The 21,053-nt window shown below is 41.4% G+C and overlaps 2 protein-coding genes across 3 annotated transcripts; one reads left to right on the forward strand and one right to left on the reverse strand.

Moving 5' to 3' along the window:
- Window positions 1–379: 379 nt before the first annotated feature.
- scpep1 (serine carboxypeptidase 1) lies at window positions 380–8,365 on the forward strand. 2 transcript variants are annotated; one of them, XM_066642367.1, is made up of 13 exons: window positions 380–506; window positions 1,266–1,399; window positions 1,741–1,830; window positions 2,105–2,260; window positions 2,498–2,572; window positions 3,989–4,061; window positions 4,364–4,401; window positions 4,621–4,749; window positions 4,907–4,994; window positions 5,450–5,563; window positions 6,140–6,277; window positions 6,855–7,018; window positions 7,705–8,361. In XM_066642367.1, exons 1-13 carry the CDS (start codon window positions 455–457, stop codon window positions 7,765–7,767), a joined length of 1,314 nt encoding a protein of 437 aa, XP_066498464.1. In that variant the 5' UTR covers window positions 380–454; the 3' UTR covers window positions 7,768–8,361. The 2 variants fall into 2 exon arrangements, with proteins under 2 accessions (XP_066498464.1, XP_066498465.1); XM_066642368.1 differs by lacking the exon at window positions 1,741–1,830 and having other exon boundaries at window positions 7,705–8,365.
- Window positions 8,366–8,531: 166 nt separating this feature from the next.
- On the reverse strand, window positions 8,532–20,794 carry engase (endo-beta-N-acetylglucosaminidase). The gene is made up of 14 exons (XM_066642525.1): window positions 20,604–20,794; window positions 19,863–19,933; window positions 18,390–18,591; window positions 17,404–17,552; window positions 15,377–15,531; window positions 14,875–15,023; window positions 14,500–14,671; window positions 14,208–14,311; window positions 13,022–13,133; window positions 12,178–12,362; window positions 11,599–11,741; window positions 10,892–10,991; window positions 10,109–10,220; window positions 8,532–9,038 (listed from the first exon to the last, which is right to left on the reverse strand). Exons 1-14 carry the CDS (start codon window positions 20,702–20,704, stop codon window positions 8,643–8,645), a joined length of 2,151 nt encoding a protein of 716 aa, XP_066498622.1. The 5' UTR covers window positions 20,705–20,794; the 3' UTR covers window positions 8,532–8,642.
- Window positions 20,795–21,053: the final 259 nt, after the last annotated feature.

Below are 21,053 nucleotides of genomic sequence, written 5' to 3' on the forward strand. Positions count from 1 at the left end.
AAAAAAACTCCATATATAAGTTTGTGGCCACAAAAATTAAATTATTTCCATGTCAGATAACTGTCATGTCATTTTAGAGGCTCCAGACATTCACTTGAATGGCACAGAATAACCCGTGGCCTTGAAATGTTAATTCATGACCTCATTATATTAAATTGTGGCCACACCTTATAAAAAGACAAGTTTGTGTTCCGATAATTTGTACAAAATTTTATTTTAAGCATCTAAATGTATTTATTTATTTATTTATTCACTTACTTATTTTTTATTTTTTTTTTTTGCTTAAGACCATGAGCCATCATATGCTGTATGTAAAAGAAGTGAAGTATATTAGGACTTTTATTTTGCCTGACTCTTTGCACCACAGTGTTTTAAGGTGCATCAGCTGATTAAAGTCATGTGATGATGTAGTTTTTATGCGGCGTGTTTTTCAGAGATTTACGCTAATTTTAAGATGGCACTGAGATGGTTTGCAGCTCTTTTGATCGTTTTTAACATCAGCAGAGGTAAGACAATTTAAAAGTTTTATTTCAGTCATGTTTTTTCTCGGCATTGAATAGGGAATTCTGTTTTAAGTATTTTTTGTGGTGTAATTCTGAATTAAAACGGCATTTAAATTGAACTATTGAAATTTGCACTCTATTTAAACCATGCAATTAAAAAAGAAGCTGCTTATTTATATTCTCTGGCTATGTATTTAACTGTCCGTTTCACCTTAAATGGGGTGAAGTTATATTATGGCACTTTGTTGTACACCAATGGAACTGCGCACCATTTAAGGTGGGAATAGCGAAAATGAAAGAGAACAAAGGAACTTTATGTTGAACTTTATACTGTTATGAGCTACTAAAGTGCAGTGTTACAATATTATTGTCAAATCGGCAATGAAAAACAACTTATATGAGTAAAACCATTCTAAAACTTTTCCCAAAGTACTCCACAAGGACGCCTTCGTACATAATCTGTCAACATAGTAACTGAAGCTGTTTTAAAATTTGGAACATGCTCTTAATTAAAAGATCAAAGTTAAACTAACCAAGTCCAAGGGAAAAACTACTGGGGAAAAATTTACTACAGAGAAAGATTTAAGTAGTTTTTTCCCCTGGACCCACATTGCCGCACTACATTACTTGATTCTCTTTTTACCCGAGGAAAGGTTAGTTAATGCACAGATTAGTGGACTCAGGTGTGTTTACAGTAGAGGAATCTCTGCAGGTAAAGCCAGGGTGATAAAATCACTGTTGCTGGTATGTCTTGTCCAAAAGGCTGGTCAGTTCCGGTCCAGGGGAAGGAGGACTGGGGTTATGTGGACGTTCGGGATGGAGCTCATATGTTCTGGTGGCTTTATTACTCCAGCGGCTCCAACTTCAAAGACCTGCCCCTTGTCATGTGGCTCCAGGTGAGTCACTTCTAAGTGAGGTTGAGCAGGTAATATACCTGTACCACTGATCTGAACCAGATTAGTTATTTTTAAACAAGATTCAAAAGGCAGTCTACCTCTAAAGCTGTGTATTGAATCAGGTGAGTGGCTTATAAAACATGATTCAAAACTATCGGTCATTCGTCATGAAATGTTCACAGTGTGAAGGACAGCTGCTGTGTTCAAATGATGTGGTAACTGAACATTCACAAACACAGAGATACAGGATTTTTATTGTACAGCGACGATATGAACAGTGCAATATGAATAAAGCTTATTGTAATTGTATATATTTTTTAATATATATATATATAAATCAGGGAGGTCCTGGAGGGTCCAGCTGTGGATTCGGAAACTTTGCTGAGATTGGGCCTTTAGACACTGAACTCAAACCAAGGGAAACCTCCTGGGTAAGTACCAAAAAAAAAAAAAAAAAATCTAAGATTACTTATTTTTTAAATAAAACTCCCCTAGGTGCTGGCTCGGTGTTAGATCCCAGTAATGCCATACCCATCTGTAAACAGGAGTATACAAGATCACAAATCTCTCTCTCACTCTCATACTCGCCCACCTTCTTCCCTATCAATGACTACTATGAGAATGAGCTGTTAGGACTCTCCTCCAAGCATGCTGAACTCCTAAATCTATCAGGAGTGTTAAACAGATGTATATGTGTTTTTGCAGGTGAATGCTGCGAGCGTGCTGTTTGTGGATAACCCTGTGGGAACAGGATACAGTTACACTGACTCTGAAGAGGCCCTGACCAAAGATGTAGCCATGATAGCGGCGGATATGATGGTGCTCCTGCAGCACTTCTTCAACAAAAAACCTGAATTTCAGGTGCAAAAAATTTTTGATCGCTCAACATGTAGATATAAGGGGTTGTGGGTCTGAGCTGGATGTCTATATGAAGATGAATGGAATTTTCAAACATAACATTTCTGACACACCCATAAATCCTTATGTGGACATCATTCACATAGACTCCAGGGGTCTATGTAAGCTGCAGTTTGGTTATCAGTATTGGTTTTTTAGAGTGTGTAATTAAACCTGGTGTGTTTTTTATTTCCCCCGCAGGGTCTTCCTTTCTACATATTTTCAGAATCATACGGAGGAAAAATGGCTGCTGCGATTTCACAGGAGCTCGTAAAGGTAGGAGGGGACTAAGGATGGGGGTCTATCGCTGTCACAGGTCCTGAGCCAGGCAGAAAATCTTATGGACATTGACCAAAGAAACACTGCTGCTCTTCTCCTTTTTATAGTTGAGGAGAATGTGATGAAATTAAATGATAAAATAATTTAAAAAACATAAATGCAGTGTTGTTGTTCAGTAACCTGGAGGTTGTTCCTCTTTACTGCAGTAACAGCCTGTACTTTACTCTAGATGTGAGGGGTTGATTGAATCAGTGAGGGTCAGAGGCTGGTGTTGGTGATTAGTTCTGGATCACACTCACCAGTGTTGTTGTTCAGTGAAGATATGAATATGTTACACATAGAAAGACACGTTTGGTTAAACTTAAAACAGTCAGTAGTGATTTATGTGTTTTTTATTTTAGTACTATGTAAATAAATGATAATATTAGTGTTTTATTTTAACATTCACTGCACTCTGTTTCGATAAGTGACCACACAGGTCATGTGCTCAGGTCTAAAATGTTTGCAGAGTGCTATAAATAAAACTGGGTGTAGCATCTCACATCTCCGTCAGGATTGCGGCAGAGTGTGTGACTCTGAGTGTGTGGAAAATATGCATTTAGAAAACACACAATTCTAGTTTTAAAAAGCTGTGGAGGTCAGTAACCTGGAGTTTGTTCCTCTTTACTGCAGTACTAGCTGTGAGGCCTTGATTGAATCAGAGAGTGTCAGGGGCTGGTGTTGGTGATTAGTTCTGGATCACACTCCTGACTCATTTCATCCCAGAGGAACTCCATTGCTCTAGAGAACACAGTTCCATTGTTCCACAGTTAATTTCCCCCTCTAGTAGATGCTTTGCATTGGGCATGTGGGCATTAGGCTCATGTGCAGCAGCTACAGAGTGATCTTATCTTGTTTAATATGTATTATATTGCTATATTTGATCATATTAATGTCAGCTTTACGAAAGCGTCTTCCACAGCCACATGCTCGGCTGACGGCTTGTGAAAGAGGAACTCTCAGGGTCCATTTCCTCAAAACATCCCCCAAATACATAGTTCTGGATCTCTGTAAAGTCTGAAATTCTTCCTCAAGTAAAGGTCTGTTACTTTGATGTACAAGTCCAAAAGCATGAGCTTTCTGAGCTCTTTAAGCTCCTTCTCCAAGTGTCCAGCGTCTCTCAGCACAGGAGCTGAAGAGTGGACCTCTCTGTTCTTCACTCTGGCTCAGTCTGCTCTGAAATAAAACGCTGATGCTCCAGAGTCAGTGGTGTGAGCCGATCACAGAGCAGCACCTCAACATCACACACAGGACAGAGGGGGCAGTGTGGTGCAGCTGTCTTAATGTTGACCTTATCATTTTGATTTTTCTGACAAATATTTGTATTTTGTATTAAATTGTAATCATTAATTTGTGTGTGTTGTTTGTCCGCAGGCGGTCCAGAAAGGCTCTGTGAAGTGTAATTTTGCTGGGGTGGCGCTGGGAGACTCCTGGATTTCTCCTCTCGGTTTGTAATAGAGCCCATTTCTTCTGAAGCAGTGATAATAAACCCCTCCTGAGATAATGTTCTGATAAAGGATGGATTCTGATTAGAAATGAACTCTGACTCTTTTCTTAGATGTGTAGCTTTATTTTAAAAATCTTATTTAGAAGCTGCTGTGAGGCAAGGCATACGCTGCAGTTGTACACTAATAAACATAATAATAATAATGATGATCATGTATTTTATAATAATTCTTAATGATATTTAAATTTAATATCTCCTTTTATGTAAACAAACCAGCCGTTCCTCTTTTCTTCCCCTCACAGACTCAGTCATGACCTGGGGACCGTATTTATATAGCACTGTGAGTTTAAATTATATTCCTCTGTATTTCATCTGTAATGGATTCTTTTGTGGTTTGATGTCTGTAAAATAGTACTCTGTCCAGTTTAGTCCGATCAGAGCACTTAAAAAAAAAAAAATCTGACATTTATAAAAAATGTAAAATGTTTTAATGTGTTGTTTTTAATTTTTAAATTTAATTATTTTTTAAATTTTATAATTATTATATTTTTTCCTCTAGTCCCTTCTGGACGATTATGGGCTGATGGAAGTGACCAGTGCGGCTAAATCCGTCCAGCAGGCCATAGATCAGGGTCAATACCAAAAGGCCACCCAGCTATGGTCAGTCACAGAGGGCGTCGTAGAACAGGTCCGAACCTTTCACTGAACACTTAATACAAACTGGGTGTTTCTGATAAAGTGGCCACTGAGTGCCATGTTTAATATAGTCCAAAATCACACCTCCAGGCCGCTAGGGGTCAGTGTAACGGCTGTTTCCTAACCGTGTTGACCGTGTCGTGTTGCAGAACACAAATGGAGTGAACTTCTACAACATCCTCACTCAGGAAGATGACGACCTCCTCAAGTCCAGCTCAGACCACGATGACTATCTGTGTAAGAGACGACACACAAACTTCATACACACTCTGGAGGCTGGTCCACAAAGCAGGAGTTCTCAGTTAACCAGATAACTTAAGCCCAGGATTGAGGATAGTCCAGTAGGACTGCTTCTTTTCTCTTAGCGCAGTCTTGACTGTGTGCGTAGGTTTTCTTGCTGAACTGAGATATCTAGCTTTGGGGAACAGTCATGCTTTCAGGAGAGAGGTAATATAATTTATTTAATTTTTTAAATTTAGTATTTGCTTAGTGTACCTTTTTTTTATTTTGATTATAGGTATATTTTCATAAACCCTAAGTATTAATTAATTTTTGTAGATGATACTTTGTTTTATTTATTTATATATCTTAATATTTTATAATAATTATTAATATTTAGATGTTTATTTGTATTTATGTTCTACTTGCCTGTTTTCATAAATCTAATTTATGTTATTTTATTTTATTTCTAGCATCTCTGAAACGCCGGCATGTTCGTCCCCTCCACCGCCAGTCCCTCGCAGAGCTGATGAACGGACCAATCAGGAAGAAGCTTGGCATCATTCCTCAGAACGTAACCTGGGGAGGTAAACGTCAGCTCAAAATGTCTGTGCTCAGCCTCCACAGAGCGGGTAGCCCTCACGGTGGCGGCTATTAAAAATAGGTTGCTGTAGACCCTCTAACACCTCCAGGCCACTAGGGGTCAGCAACCAAATGTTTTTTCTCAGAGCTGCTGGGGGGCTTTCAGTTTAAACCAGAATATGATCAAAATTGGAGATAACATGTTTAGAAAGTTGCCCTTTTAAGGGCTTTGAGCACACACAAAGGGGCAGTTGGTGAGAAAGTGCTGGTTTCCAGCCCTCCACCAACAGTGACATAGTGCAGTTTTTGCAGTGGTAATCCCAGAATATATTCTCAACAACAGATTCTCTGTTCTCCCTGTTACAGGCCAGGGGAGCATCACAATGATTTTGAAGCTGAAATTTTAAGTTAAAAATACTATGTAATGTTCCTTTAAAATTCCTGGTGCAGCGTAGTGGGCAACACATGCAGAGTGGGGTTCAATTCCCAGCTCAGGTAACGTAACGGCACCCTCAGCTACATCTGGAAATATGCATCTCTCTGGATAAGAGTATCCACCAAACTGTGTGTGTCTCCCACAGGCCAGGCTGAAGATGTGTTTTCCAGCATGGCTGGAGACTTTATGAAGCCTGTGGTGGACATTGTGGATGACCTTCTGTCCACTGGAGTTAACGTGACTGTTTATAACGGACAGCTGGACCTCATCGTGGACACAATTGGTGAGACACCACCTCTTTAAGTGTATCTCTCACAATTCTGGAGAAATTCTGTCATTTTAGTAACTTCTCATCTGCCACATAACACAAGTCCAGATGTGTGGATGAATACACTTCCTCTATAAGTCTGGCTCAGCCATCAGTAGCCAGGGGTCCTGGAGAGCTTAACTGCCTTCTCAGTAAATATTAGCGTTCTCCTCCAAGCACACCTTGCTTTTCTTTTGTGTTTTTAACACAGTTTATTATGGGTTTTTTTCTCAACTATTGGCATTAATTTACTGGAATAAGTTGAAGGCAGTTTGAACTGAAAATGCGAGTTTGGGAATAAACTAAATATATTTAAACAAAATCTGCTCTTTACTCTAAAACGAATGAGCTCAAAGCCAGGACTAGCACTGGGGGTGGGGGTGGGGGGGGTGTTAAAGCAGTGTTCAGTACAGAATCACTGACACATTCCACATCACTAGGTTAAAGGTTACACATTATGAAACCTTTTTCATAATGTGTAAAAGAATCATAAGAGGATAGAAGAATTATAGATTGCACCTTTATTGGGTTTGTCTTTTATAATTATTCACAGGTCAGGAGATGTGGGTGAAAAAGCTGAAGTGGGATGGGCTGCAGAAGTTCACTAAGATGAAGTGGACCGCTCTGGAGGACCCAGAATCTGCCGGACAGACTGGAGCCTTCTACAAAAACTACAAAAACTTCGCCTTCTACTGGATCCTCAAGGCTGGACACATGGTAAACACTGCAGTTATAACCGCTGACTGGACAAATGAAATCTCACAGCACTGTGGCTCTTTATCCTGAACACCTCTCTCTATCCCAAGACATTTTAAACTATGCCCATTCATTTATCAATTATTAAAACATAAATAGATAAATAAAACCTGTTTGTGCTGTAAATTGGTTAAAAAAGTGTCTGGGTCCGGTATGCTAGGCTTTCTCTCATCTGGAGGTTTTTAGAAAACGGACAGACTCCAAACGCTGAAAAGCACCAACTGAGATGAGGATGTTGATCTATTCCTGCTCCATAGTGGGGTAACACTGACTTATTATTGTTTGGGTTCACTTAAGGTGGAAATGTTTCCAAACTCGGGACAGTGCTACAAAACTAAACAACTCGAGTTACACGAGTTTCTGTGAGAATTAAAACAGTGCATAAACATTTACAGAGGAGTTAAACTTCAGACACCAACACGATACAGTTGTTATTCTCCCTCAAACACACTGTTCCACTTTAAAAGATGCAGAAATCCTTAATGTAAACAAGCCAGAGAGAATTTCCCCAAGATCGTACACGTCTCCTTTAAGAAAGGAGTGAATAAGTGAGGGATATAAGGAGCTGTGCCTCAAAAAATTCAAAGAGATTTCTGAATTCTTAATCTTTACGCTTTAGTGATAAAAGCCTTGCTGTTTTGTTTCAGATCCCATCTGACCAGGGACCAATGGCTCTGAGGATGCTGAAGATGGTCACTCTGCAGGAATAATAAAAACACCTCCTTCATTTCAGACAATCAGCAAAACCCAAATCAAGAGTTTTTAATTTGACCTCACACACACCTCACTGTTCTGATGATGCTCCTAACCAAAATTAATCTTTTAGTTTTTAAAAATGTCAGTGTGTATTCACAATAAATTTGCTTTTTTATAAATTTCCTGTTGAATGAATTCCACTTCATATGCTGCTCCATTAAAGTCATCACATTGTGTAGAGAACACCCCCCAACAGTGGAACACAGTTCTGTTTCTTAAAGAAAAGCCTGTGACCTGATTTGGCCAGATCCCCACAGCAGTGTTCTCCCCCTGTCTAAACAGCCCTGTTCAGAAGACCCACTTCCAGCGCCTCTTCCTTTAAATGATTTTCCCTTAGTTCTCATTTTCTCCATTTTTATTCAGTGCTCTTATTTCTCCTGGCACATTGTATGATTTGCTGCATTCAACCTCTTTGTGCTCTCACATGAACGCAGGTCCAGTGCTGTGGTTGGACAGACTCAGACGAGAGGTGGAATGTAGAATATTTGTAAATAATGAAATACTCTTTGCCTGCACCTATTCAATTCAGGTGACACTTAACACTTAACATTGGGATGAAGAGGGAATCAGATTCTTATTTAGAATGTATGCAGTGTTGGAGTTCAGATAAAAAAAAAATTAAAAATATATATATATATATATGTATGTATATATGTTTTTCACAAGTAAAAAATAATCTGAGAATTTTTTTTTTTGTTTAGAAAATAAGTGGATAAAATTGATTACAATACTTACACTGATTAAACAGATTTTCAGCCTTTATTAATATCATGATGAAACTCGGGACTGTTTGTGTAGCTGAGCATTTATCGTGAGTGTGTACTGTATATCAGTGTGTATAACTTAGTGTAACCCTGCCCCAGTAGCTCTGAGCCAGAGTGAACCCCTCTCTAGTGACTGGTTCCAGCAGCAGCTCCATTAGTCCTGATGGGTCCGCTATCTCCAGCTCTGTAACCCGGTACAGTGTAGAGAATGAGCGTCCAATCAGAACCAGAGAACCAGGGGGAACCCTGGGGTCTGGTCCACGCAGCCGACGCCAGTACACACGCCAGAACCGGACCCTCAGAGGGGGATAACTCCACCGGAGTGTAGCATTCAGAAACATCTTTAGAGAACCGTCTGAACCTGTGTCTCCTCCTCCCGCTGTTCTATGCCACACAACATCATCCACACACACACTCCGCACAGGGACGGGGGGGGATAACAAACTCTCAGCATCCAGCACCTACACACAGACACAAAAAAAAATTTTAATTAAAAAACTTACCATCTCCACCTGAGGTTGCTATTTAAGATGTGTGAGTGTTTTTCTGCTTAAACAATGTGTTTTGATTTTCTGAATGGAAGAATCTCAGGGGCACTTCACTCCACAGGCCAGCATTCAGAGTTTAGAACGGCCACGTTACACCCACACAAAGACGACTCTGTTTACTTCTTGAAATCTGGAAAGCTGGTGGAAATGTCCTTTTGGTTTGTTTGGCACACCTGCCCTGTGCCCAAATTGTCTCCCTACTCAATGTTCCCAAAATTACTCACCAACAGTGCACTGTTGTAGGGAACTGAGTTCAGGAGGGTAGTCAACGATTTTGGACATTACCTCATGGGTTTGTACCAAACAAAGTAATCTGCTGCCTACTTGTGTACATGGGGTGTACACCACATTTTGCGGTGCATTGTGGGATTGAGGGCACAGAAAATTGTCCACTGTGTTTTTTGGACACTATTTCAAAAAGGAACCACAAAAATAGTGCACTACCCAGGGAATAGGACACAGTTTCAGACACAGCACTGGAACCCCCACAAATCCTGGGCACGTGTTCACTCACTGCCTGATATACCATCCTCACCCTCGACAGGGGGTGCTGTAACCAGATCATCAGTATCACTCAAAAAAAAAACTGTCACTGAAGTGCAAACCGGTGTTTCTCAGGCCTGGTGCTGGGGGCCGACGTCCTGCAGGTATTAGAGATTCCCCTGCTCCCAACACACCTGGTACAACTGATTACAGCCCCCTGTGAAGGTGAAGTCAGGGTGATGGAGTGATGAGAAAACTACAGCATGCAGACGAAGGCCTCCAGGACCAGGAGTGAGAAACACTGCCCCCAAACGCACAGGAGGAGCCAGTGGGCAGCAGCTGATACAGCCCCTGAGGAGATTTTTAGAGTTTAAGATACTTATTATAACTGATTATAATCTGCAGGGTTAGGGTTAGTATAAGTAAGTATAATCTGATTAATCTGAGTATTTACTCCATTAACGAACAATGTGTGTGTGTATTACAGTAGTATTGATTACCATAAACTCTCCGATCCTGCAGCTAAAATCCACATCCTGCTCCTCCTTGTCCCGGGTCACACACACACACACCTCACTCAGAGCACAGCCGTTCAGCTCCAACAAGAAACACCTACACAAACACACACACATACAGGTAGAAACAGACCCAAACACATAGACGCACACATGTACACAATATTAATACAAACCATTTTTTTACCAAATCACTGTTTTACTAAATACTGTTTACATTTCTACCTCAATATACATAAAAATGGCTATACTGATGTAGCTATAACTTTATTTTGAATAAGCCGGCATTACTTATGAATAAATAATTGATATTAAAAGTTACTGATCTCTCTATAATAACTACATTATGGTTTAATTCTTGATATTAATTTTATTTTATTAAAACTTAATCACAGAATTTCATTCTTTATTTGAAAGCACCATATTATTAAACATAACTCATATTACAGCTTGTGTGGTGTAATGAGCATGTGATAAACACAGAGAACAGAACTCTGTAATTTAGAGGTTAGTTCTAATATAAATCCTGTTGAGTTATGCCCTGATTAGAGTTTGGATTAGAGGAACTCCTCTTGTGTAGATTAATGGATTTACACCATCGCAAAACCTGAGAGTCACTGTGTGTCCAACTGCAGCTTCACCTCTCATCATTTCACTTTGTAAACACTCGCTTTTTCACGCCCTGCATTCGGCACGCCCCATGCCCGAACAATGCGGAACATTTCCTGGAGTTTATTTGTGAAAAGAGCAGTGAGAAAAAGTGCTCACCTGATCGTCCAGCCGTCTGTACTCCACTGACCACAGCTCTGAATAAACTGCTTCACTAACACATGGTCCTCCTTTAACACCACTGGAAACACACTACTGGCTGAAAAGATCCGCAGAAACACACACACACACACACACACACACACACACACTCAGTACTGGAGCCAAAGACACATCTTTTCTTTTAAAGCGGACATCTACGATTGTTGGGAAATGCAATTTTTCTGTGTTGTTTATGTTTAGAAAGTGATGTGTAACTCGAGTTGTTGAGTTTTGTAGCACTGTTGCTAATGAAATTAGCCGTGTTTGGAGACATTTCCACCTTAAGTGATCCGGAACAGCAAAAATAATCAGTGTTACCCCCCTATGGAGCAGGAATAGAGCAACATGCTCATCTCGGTTGGTGCTTTTCAGCGTTTGGAGTCTCTCCGTTGGCTAAAAACCTCCAGATGGCATTTCTCTGCCATGAGCACACAGAGAGAGAGAGAGAAAGAGAGAGAGAGAACCGACTGCAGAGCAGCACATGGAGAGGGGATACACTCAGTTTTATACACAGTGTTTTAGATTAAAATCATGAATGTCACCTTTAAAGTAATTTACACCTTTTTCAAAAAAGAGGGGTGTGTGTGTTTGTATACCCCATTTTTATGGGACTCTATTCAGACACAGGCCAGGTCTTTATCTGCAGAGACTCGTAATGAACTCACTGGGTATTTCCTCTGTTCCTGTGAGGGTGCAGAGTCCAGCATCCTTGGTTTTCAGCTCCAGAGACACCTTCACTCCCACTGACGGCTTATAGACCAAAGAGATAAATGTCCTCGAGGCCAGAGGAATCTGGACAGAAAATATCCTGCAGAATAAACAGGAGGGAATGAGATGCATTGAACAGCCAAAATACAGAATAAAAGCTGGTGCTTTTAGCACTAGAGATACACTATGTCCACTAGGTTGTGGGCACCCCTTCTAATGAGAGCGTTCAGTTGTTTAAGCTTCTTCCAGTGTGGACACTGTGTGTATAATCACCCTTAGAAAAGCATGCAATGAAAAAGGACACACTGGAGCAGCTGCACATAAGCCTAACCTCACCATGCTCAATACCACGGAGTATAAATCCCCCCCAGCATCATATTGCTGTGATGAAGATGTGGATGAATGCCAACAGATCCTCACAGCAATGTTCCAACATCTACAGTAAAGTCTCCTGGTGAATACCCTTCAATTCAGAAGACATACAGGAGAAATCGCATTAGGTTCTTATGCCAAACTCATCGTAAAGGAGTGTTTACCTCGCTAAGACTTTAGTGACTGATTTGGGTAGTTTTCCCTCCAGCAGCAGAGAGCTGCCCCCAGTCCAAACGTCCTCCGAACATCCGCGAGTCCTCCACCAACCTCCATCCTCTAAACTCTTATTAAAATACATCGGCTGGAGCTCCTGGGCACTCAGATTAAACCAGCTCCTCTCCTGCTCTACCTACACACATTACACACACATAACACACACAACATAAATACATACACACTACAGTTTGCATAAACTAATCAAACTAGGAAATAGGGCACCCAGGAGACAACAATGATCACATTAGTGTATGTGTATGTGTATTAGTGTATTAGGGGCCTGGAGGTTGTGAGTACGAGTCCCGCTCCAGGTGACTCTCTGTGAGTAGTGTGATGTGTTCTCTCCGTGTCCGCGTGGGTTTCCTCCAGGTGCTCCGTTGTCCTCCCATGCTCCAAAAACACACATTGGTAGGTGGATTGGAGACTCAAAATTGTCCGTAAGGTGTGAGTGTGTGAGTGAATGTGTGAGTGAGTGTCGCCCTGTGAAGACTGGCGCCCCCTCCAGGGTGTGTTCCTGCCTTGTGCCCAGTGATTCCAGGTAGCCTCCGGTCCTGAACTGGATATGCGTTACAGACAATGAATGAATGGATGATAAAATAAACAGTTGTTTATCTTTGGTGGAGCTGTTCCTGTTTAAAATCTGAGCTTTCAGAGAGAAATATGAGCTTCACCAGGAAGGATTGATTACCTTTAATTGGTTAATGGGTCATTTCTGCCCCAATGTTGCAGAGAGGCTGCAGAAACAAGCTCTGTGTGAGAGGTTAAACGTGATGAAGATGAAGGAGGGTGTACCTGGCCTCTCCAGTATGTGCTCTTCCCAAACCCCTGACAGAATGAGGAGATGAAAGGCAGAGAAGATACAGGACGATGGACATACAGCTGATCCTCCAACAGCAGCCAAAACCTGAGTAGAGAGTAGACCAAATACATGTCAAACCAAACCATTCATTCATTCATTCATTATCTGTAACCGCTTATCCAGTTCAGGGTCGCGGGGGGTCCAGAGCCTACCTGGAATCATTGGGCGCAAGGTGGGAATACACCCTGGAGGGGGTGACAGTCCTTCACAGGGCAACACAGACACACACACACATTCACTCACATACTCACACCTACGGACACTTTTTGAGTCGCCAATCCACCTACCAGTGTGTGTTTTTGGACTGTGGGAGGAAACCAGAGCACCCATAGGAAACCCACGCGGACATGGGGAGAACACACCAACTCCTCACAGGCAGTCACCCGGAGCGGGAATCGAACCCACAACCTCCAGGCCCCTGGAGCTGTGTGACAGAGACACTACCTGCTGCGCCACCGTGCCGCCAAACCAAACCAGATCAGATCAAAGTTTATTTGTCACATTCATTCAGTCATTCATTGTCTGTAACCCATATCCAGTTCAGGGCGGTGGTGGCTCCAGATCCTACCCAGAATCACTGAGCGCAAGGCCAGAACACATTCTGGAGGGTGCACCAGTCCTTCACAGAGCGACACACACTCACACCTACGGACACTTTTTAGTCTCCAATCAACCTACCAACGTGTGTTTTTGGAGCGTGGGAGGGAACCGGAGCATCCGGAGCAGGACTCGAACCCACAACCTCCAGGTTCCTGGAGCTGTGACAGAGACACTACCTGCTGCTGATACATGATATATGATATACTGTGTGTACTGATGGTGTACTTATGGTACAACTAGCAGTAAAATGCTTTGATGGCTGCACCCCTCCAGGAAAAAGAAATCAACATAAGATAATCAATAAGATAAAAAGATTAAAATAAGAGATTTAAGGGTACAAAAATAAATAGATGTTAGATTTGTGCCCTGTGCAGAACCTTTCAGAATTTGCGCTCAGAATTTTCAGCGCAGTGTCTCTGGAGTGAGATTATTGTCATGGCCATGGCCCAGCTATTGGGAACATCTGTAACTGGGGTGTAAGGCAGGTATAATATGAAGGTGTGATTGTGGAGGACTCACTTGTCCTGCACGTTGCGGAAGTCTGCTTTATCGTGGCACTCATAAACCCAGCCAGGAGCAAAGATCGCAGTGGAAAAGCCATGTTTACGCACCAGCTGAAGAGCCTGAGAGAGAGAGAGAGGGGGGGGGGGGGGGGGGGGGCGAGGGAGAGAGAGGGAGAGGGGGAGAGGGGGAGAGGAAGAGGGAGGGAGAGGGAGGTAGGGAGAGGGAGAGAGAGGGAGAGACAAACCTTCCTCTGATTGTTTTCTACAAAATCTTCATTCTAATTCCATCAGTATTTCAGGATCCTCACCTTGTTGGTTTCAAACTTCCCTCCCACCACTTCTCCTCTCGCAAAAACATCAATCCCGATGTAAATATCAGCCAGACGTCCCTGAGCCACTGAATACGTGGCCATTCCCTCCAGACTGCTCTCTGTCCAGTTATAGTTAGTGAAAATTCCGTCACATGCATCGAAGAACACTCTGAAAAGCAGCAAACATTCATTCAGACAAAAACAACAACATCTAGAAAAATGTATGCTTATTAGTCTGTGTGCAAAGAGAAGCATGTCATGAGCTCTCCATATAAGGAGTTGTGGGTGTGGCTGGATGTCCATATAAGGAGTTGCGTACTCAGGCATTTCTCAGGTATCATTTTTCTTAGGTGTGTGCGTGTGTGTGTGTACCGGTTGCTCTCATTGAGTTCGTTCTGCCATTTGAGCGCCCCGTTCTCCAGTACACTGTCGTACCAGATCACCTGACTCCCCGGGACTCTCTCATGAAGCTGATCTGTTAAATACCTCAGAAACAGAGCCATGTTCTTCACTGCTTTCTCCTGCACAAACGAAGACCTCAACCACATTTTTACATTTATTTTGATCCCATCTTCTGTCTTAGCCCTTAACCCCCACTATAAACGCCTCAGATTTAGACGTTATTCCAACTATAAAAGTCCCCTAACCCCTTTACATGTCTTAGCTGTAACTCTACACCTTCATATTCCTTCATTAAGAATGTGCAGTTCTATGAATATGAATATGAATCATGAAATAACTCCTCCCCTCTTTAATTGTGTGTTTTATGATGATGAAGATGGTCTAAAATAAATAAATCCTGGTCTGTTCTGAGCCTCTCACTGAAAGTCTCTGTTAAGTTATTTTGTTTTTCTTGTTTAAGCTGTCGACTCACGCTTAGCATATTCTCAATGTTGATGAGCCAGCCGTCGAAGCCGTGGCAGTGAGCAATCTGCGCCAGTTTATCACCAACAGAGCGATACACCTCCTCCTCCGCCAAGAACACCTCGCATATCTTCCCTCCATCCATCCACTCTGTGATGAACGTCCCTGAGAGAGAGGGAAGACACTGTCCTTATTCTGTAAGAATTCCGCAGTTTCACATTTCCACATTCTCACTACTGTCGGTTTCTGTTAGCAGGTCATTTCATTTCTGTTCCAACCAAAACAAATTAAAACAATCCAGCTTTAAGGCGTTTTTTGGTTGTGTTCCTCAGTGACACAGCTCTAAAAAAAAACAGCCGTGCCTGGGTTTCCACAAACTCCTGACTAAACACACCCTTAAGCCCTATCCAGACGGAATTCAATTTCCACAGGGTCCTCAGGTAATTCTCTCTTTTACAGGGGGCTCCTCTGTAGTCTGAATTGATTATGACTGTATTTACCCCCGACATACTCAAAAATCACAGTTTGAATTACCAACTAATTTCAGTGCTCATCCGATAAAGTTTAATACCTATCTCTGTGTTTTACCAGGCAGATCTCACTAGCATTGGATAAAATAGGAGATTGGGCCCTGCTGTGTACCGTATTTAGCCTCTGAGTGCACGTTTCCACAGATATTCCCCGAAACTATTTTCAGAACAACGCAAGAATACGAAAATGGGAAAGTTACTGACAGTTATTACATATTACTGAGAGTGTTAAACATTCTGGTACACAGCAGGTATATAGCATTACTGTTATATTCATATAACGTTATATAATTCAACTTTCTAGTTTTTCATTGCTGACTGGATATGAGGCATGTAAACATTTCCAGGCAGTACGAAGGGTCCAAATCTGCAGCCAAGAGCTAGGTCTGTAAGGTGGAGTCATGTTCAGAGGTGGTCCATTACCCTGCTGTTCCTCTTGGAATGAAGACTTAATAGAAGATTTATGCTTCGTCACTAAATCAACACAGAGCTGCGTTGAGGCCTGCTCAAGTGCTCTATGTCGTTGTGAGAGTTTATACAAGTATCTGTGTCACTCTGCAATTACAACACCACATCACTAGGACTAAATATCCAATATCCTCCTCCACCCTTTGTAGTGCACAATGTAGTACACAATGAAATAATAAAATAAGAGCTTCTACCCCAAAACGTTCACTGTGTTTTGAATAATAAAACCATTTTAATACAATTTAATCTTGAGCTCTCCTTTTAGTGCACTGTCTTTGTGCAGTATAATTTCTTTATAATGTTTTATATAGTGCACTATGAAGAAAGTAGAGCATTATTTTGGACAGAGTATAGTTCATGGTGCCAGAATAAACTACAAGGCTGGCACTTTCCCACACTCCTTATAAGTTTATCAGAGGCGAGCGTATCTGTCCCTCAAATTCTTCCACCTCTTCCACCTCTACAAATTGTGGGGGTCACCTACTATCCTCCAAAACTCACATAATGAAGTTCCTGCAGTGCTGAATCCAAAGTAGCATCGACATAGGCTCTATTATCCCAATTACAGCTCAGTAGAGCATCACAATTATTTTAAAGCTGTGTTTCTTTAATGGAATCAGAATGTGAAATATGTCCACTCATCATGGCAGTGAAGTCACAAAAATTAACTGTAAAGCCTGGCTTTACTCAATAAACATTGTCCTGACATGGCTGTCAGGAAGTATAAATGCAGCCTTCCTAAAAACAAAACCAAAATTTTATGGCCCCCTACAATTCTCAGTGTACTGCAATTTTCAGAATTAATATGTGGACAATGTTATTATAAAACAACAAAACATTTTATAAAGAATCTATAGAGTGACCGTGTGGCTCTTATGAACATTAGAGAGCATTATTTTGCCCCCTATTTTTTCTGTACTATATTCCACTCTGTCAAAATGGCTGTATGGAGAATATGAACACTACAAATAACTACACAGAGAGTTTATGAGTTCTTAGAATGAGAAACAGGATTTGTGAACTAAAAATGAGCTCTTACCCAGTGAGAGGACTCCGTGTTTATGCGCTGTGTTGGTCCACATGGCCGGAGGGATGGTGACCATGTGGTGAGAGAAGTAGTTAAAGATGTCGATGTACTGCCAGTGATAAAAGACATAGGGAGCTCCTACCTCTGTGCCTTGAATAAACCTCAGAACAGAACACACTGACGTTAGCACACAGCACAGGAACCAGGAATAAACATTCAAACCACAAACACACACACACACAGCAGAACTCGTGATCTGGAAATACACAGATCCAAGAGCTGAGATCTTTAAACATCTTTCTTCCAAAAATGGCAGAGTATTTTTTCTGAGAATGTATCTGAACATTTTAATTGAACATTCAAATAATGAAGCATATTGTATTTTTAATTTACAGCATGAGTCAAAAGTCACAAGACACCCTTTTATTTCAGAAACGAAATGGTAAACGACAGATCTGAATACCCCAGTGAGTAAGAGGGGAGGGGCCTATCTTTTCTGTTGTGTCCAGAACATGGCCTACAGCTTGAAAACCGCCATCTTGGATCAAGGGCAAGTTTTTCCCAATGGGAAGAGGGTCATGTAGCATATCAAAGCACACCAGATTTGACTCAGAAATCAGTCTGGTTTGCAATATCTCAAAACTTTTGTTGTTCATTACAGGCTTGTTACAGACTCAACCAGACCCTAAATGCTCAGGGCCATCTTCAGTCAGCATGGATGGGGACACCATTTCCTGTCGCATTGTTCAGAAGCACTGAGTATTTAGGGTCTGGTTGAGCCTGCAACAAGAGCTTGGAAATGTCTGTGTTGAAAGCTTTTGAACTACAAGAAATATCGCAAATCTGGAAATGTCTGGTGGAGGACAGAGCTGTTCCTTTACTGCCACAGCCCCTAATTTTCCTGTTGGTCGAACCAACAACCTTTCAGTCCTAAGCCCTCTTACTTAATCATTAGACAACAGCTGCTCTGGGAGGCTGTTGGTCAGTGAGGAGTGTACCTGTCCTCCAGGTATCCTCCCATCATGTCATGGCAGATGAGAGTCCTCCTCCTGCTGTCGCTGAACTGCGGCTCTCTGTTGGACAGTGGCACACTGGCTAAGTTAAAGGGGTTTGCCTCACTGCGCTTCCATGACAGCAGCTCGTCCAGAGACTTCAGGCTGGAGCTGATGGGCTCCGTGGTGTCCGGGTCATAGTGATGTGCTTGGGATAAAAACGGGAGAGTAAACAATAATGCTCCATAATTCTTCACAGCAGTGTTAGTTAGTAAGCTGGTGATTCACAGCAGTGGTCCATTGAGAAATTAACACAGAACTAAAACCTGTGTGTCAGTGACGCCCCCTGCAAGAATGACCACATGGCGTCAGGGGATATTTATATTTAAATATGCTGTAGACACAAAACTGCGAGACTTTGACAAACAAAACCAGTTAATCAACATTAACTTTTTTCCAACTTGCTCAGTCTGGCAAGGAACAGACAGGTCACTGTCACAAACTGATTTACAGCTGTCCTCAACAAATTAGAATCAGAATAATTTTATCAGCCACTGTGCTACACAGAGAGGAATTGTTCTCTGCATCTAACCCAATCGGTGCAGTGGAACACACATTTACACACACTAGTGAACACTAGGGGGCAGTGAGAAGTGCCCAGAGCGGTGGGCAGCCCTAGCTACGGCGCCCGGGGAGCAGTTGGGGGTTAGTCTTGCTCAAGGACAGCCTTCTGGTTAAACACCCAGTTCCCTCACCACCAGGCCAAGGCTGCCCCATTTTAAAATCTTTGTATTTTAAAATGTTATTCTTTCACTTTGCTGTTTATTTACTTATTTAATTTTATTTTCATTTTGTTGTAAATAGAAAAATGTTTCAAAATAAATATTCCAAAAAAGGTTTCTTAACAAACAAAATGTTTTGCTTTTTTCCATGCTGTACCTGCAGCATGACAGCGAGATTTGTTGTGACACTCTGCGACTTTTTCCTACATCTTGTTTTACAAAAAAAAGACACTTGTATCTGCACTGGCTGAACATTCCCTTCAAATTTTACAGAATATCCCAAGTCCAGAGGGTTCAAAACCAACACTTAAAAGCTTCTACACGAGGGAGGGAAGCTGCAGGCTCGCTTTACTTCGTATTCACACTTCGCTGGCAATTTCCTGCAGCTCTCACTGTGAGCGCTTATCCAGTTCAGGGCGTTGGTAGGTCCGGAGCCTACCCAGAATCACTAGGCCCAAGGCGGGAACACACCCTGGATAGGATGCCAGTCCTTCTCAGGGCAACACATACACACTCTACACACACTGTAGCACCATGTTTCTGGTCTTTTCGCTGTGTAATGTACACACTGTATATAGTAGAAATGAGAATTAAAGTCCACTTGATTTGACTGGTGTAATGTTTTTGTCGCACTGGGTATTACGCTGTTGTTACTGTTGAAACAGTGTGTGTGTGTGTGTCTGAGAGAGAGAGATACCTGGAAGTGTAGATGGTTCAAAGGTGATGACTTCATGAACACTCACATTCGCAGAGTCGTCTAAACAAGACCTATGACACAATGAGACACACTCAAAGCTGTCTTCATATTCATTCCTTTAAATACAAGCAGCTCACATTCACTTTTCTTTTAAATTTTCCATTTTATATCGTTTGTAATGTATGCAGGGCAACATATGGATTACAGTCTGTAATTGCAGAACTTCAGTAGAGCTTTGTGATTTAAAGTCATTTTAATGTTGTAGTTTGGATATGTAAATGAGCTATGTCAGAATTGGCTGAAACACTCCTTAAAACTTAAGTAAGTGCGGCCCTAAACAAATTGTGGCCACGAAATAATAAACTAATCACACAAATTGCAAACCTTTCCCTCACAAAAACTGCAGCTTTTTTTGTTGAGATTGCTGTATCTGGGGTAAATAAGAAGTTAAACTGCTAATTATAACTTTACGTCAAGCTGGAAATGGCCTCTTTTCTTAATCGTCAAATTCCACCTTAAATGGTGCAGTGCACGGAGACCATCTTTGACAGTCACAGTTAATTCTGGTACCTTTAAGGTGGAACGGAACTATGCCAGTAAGAACGAAAATTCGCTTAAGGGTTTCATATTTCTTTATATTTCTCGTCTTTTAGTGAAGTGTACACGCTTTAATCGTCTTTAACAACGTGTTAATGACGTGTTCATGACGTTTATTTTCCGCTTAATTAATTTTGAACTCACTCCGTGTCGATTTTTTTAATCTTTCCTCTCTCTCCCTCTTGGTTCTCCTCTCTTTTTCTTCTCCTGCTCCTTCCCTGTTTCTCCACGTCCTCTGGGTCCATCCTAAACAACTAACTCAGAAATAAACACGTAAACACATAAATAATCTCTACACTCATGCAAACACATCCGCTCTGTCCGAGACAAGCCAATGACTTCACAGGATGGGCGGCGCCAAATTACGGAGCAGCCACTAGAGGGTAGTAATAATAATAATAATAATATAATAATAATAATAATGATAATAATAATAATAATAATAATAATAATAATAATGAATTACAAAACATTATATTTTTTTCACAATTAAATAGACATTCGAGTTACTGACATAAAAACAAGTTATGTGAGCAGACCCAACCTGTTAAAAGAACACTACATAATAATTTTATATTAAAATGTCAGCTCCAA

Source organism: Hoplias malabaricus, chromosome 13 (genome assembly GCF_029633855.1).
Source record: "Hoplias malabaricus isolate fHopMal1 chromosome 13, fHopMal1.hap1, whole genome shotgun sequence".
Taxonomy (NCBI): domain Eukaryota; kingdom Metazoa; phylum Chordata; class Actinopteri; order Characiformes; family Erythrinidae; genus Hoplias; species Hoplias malabaricus.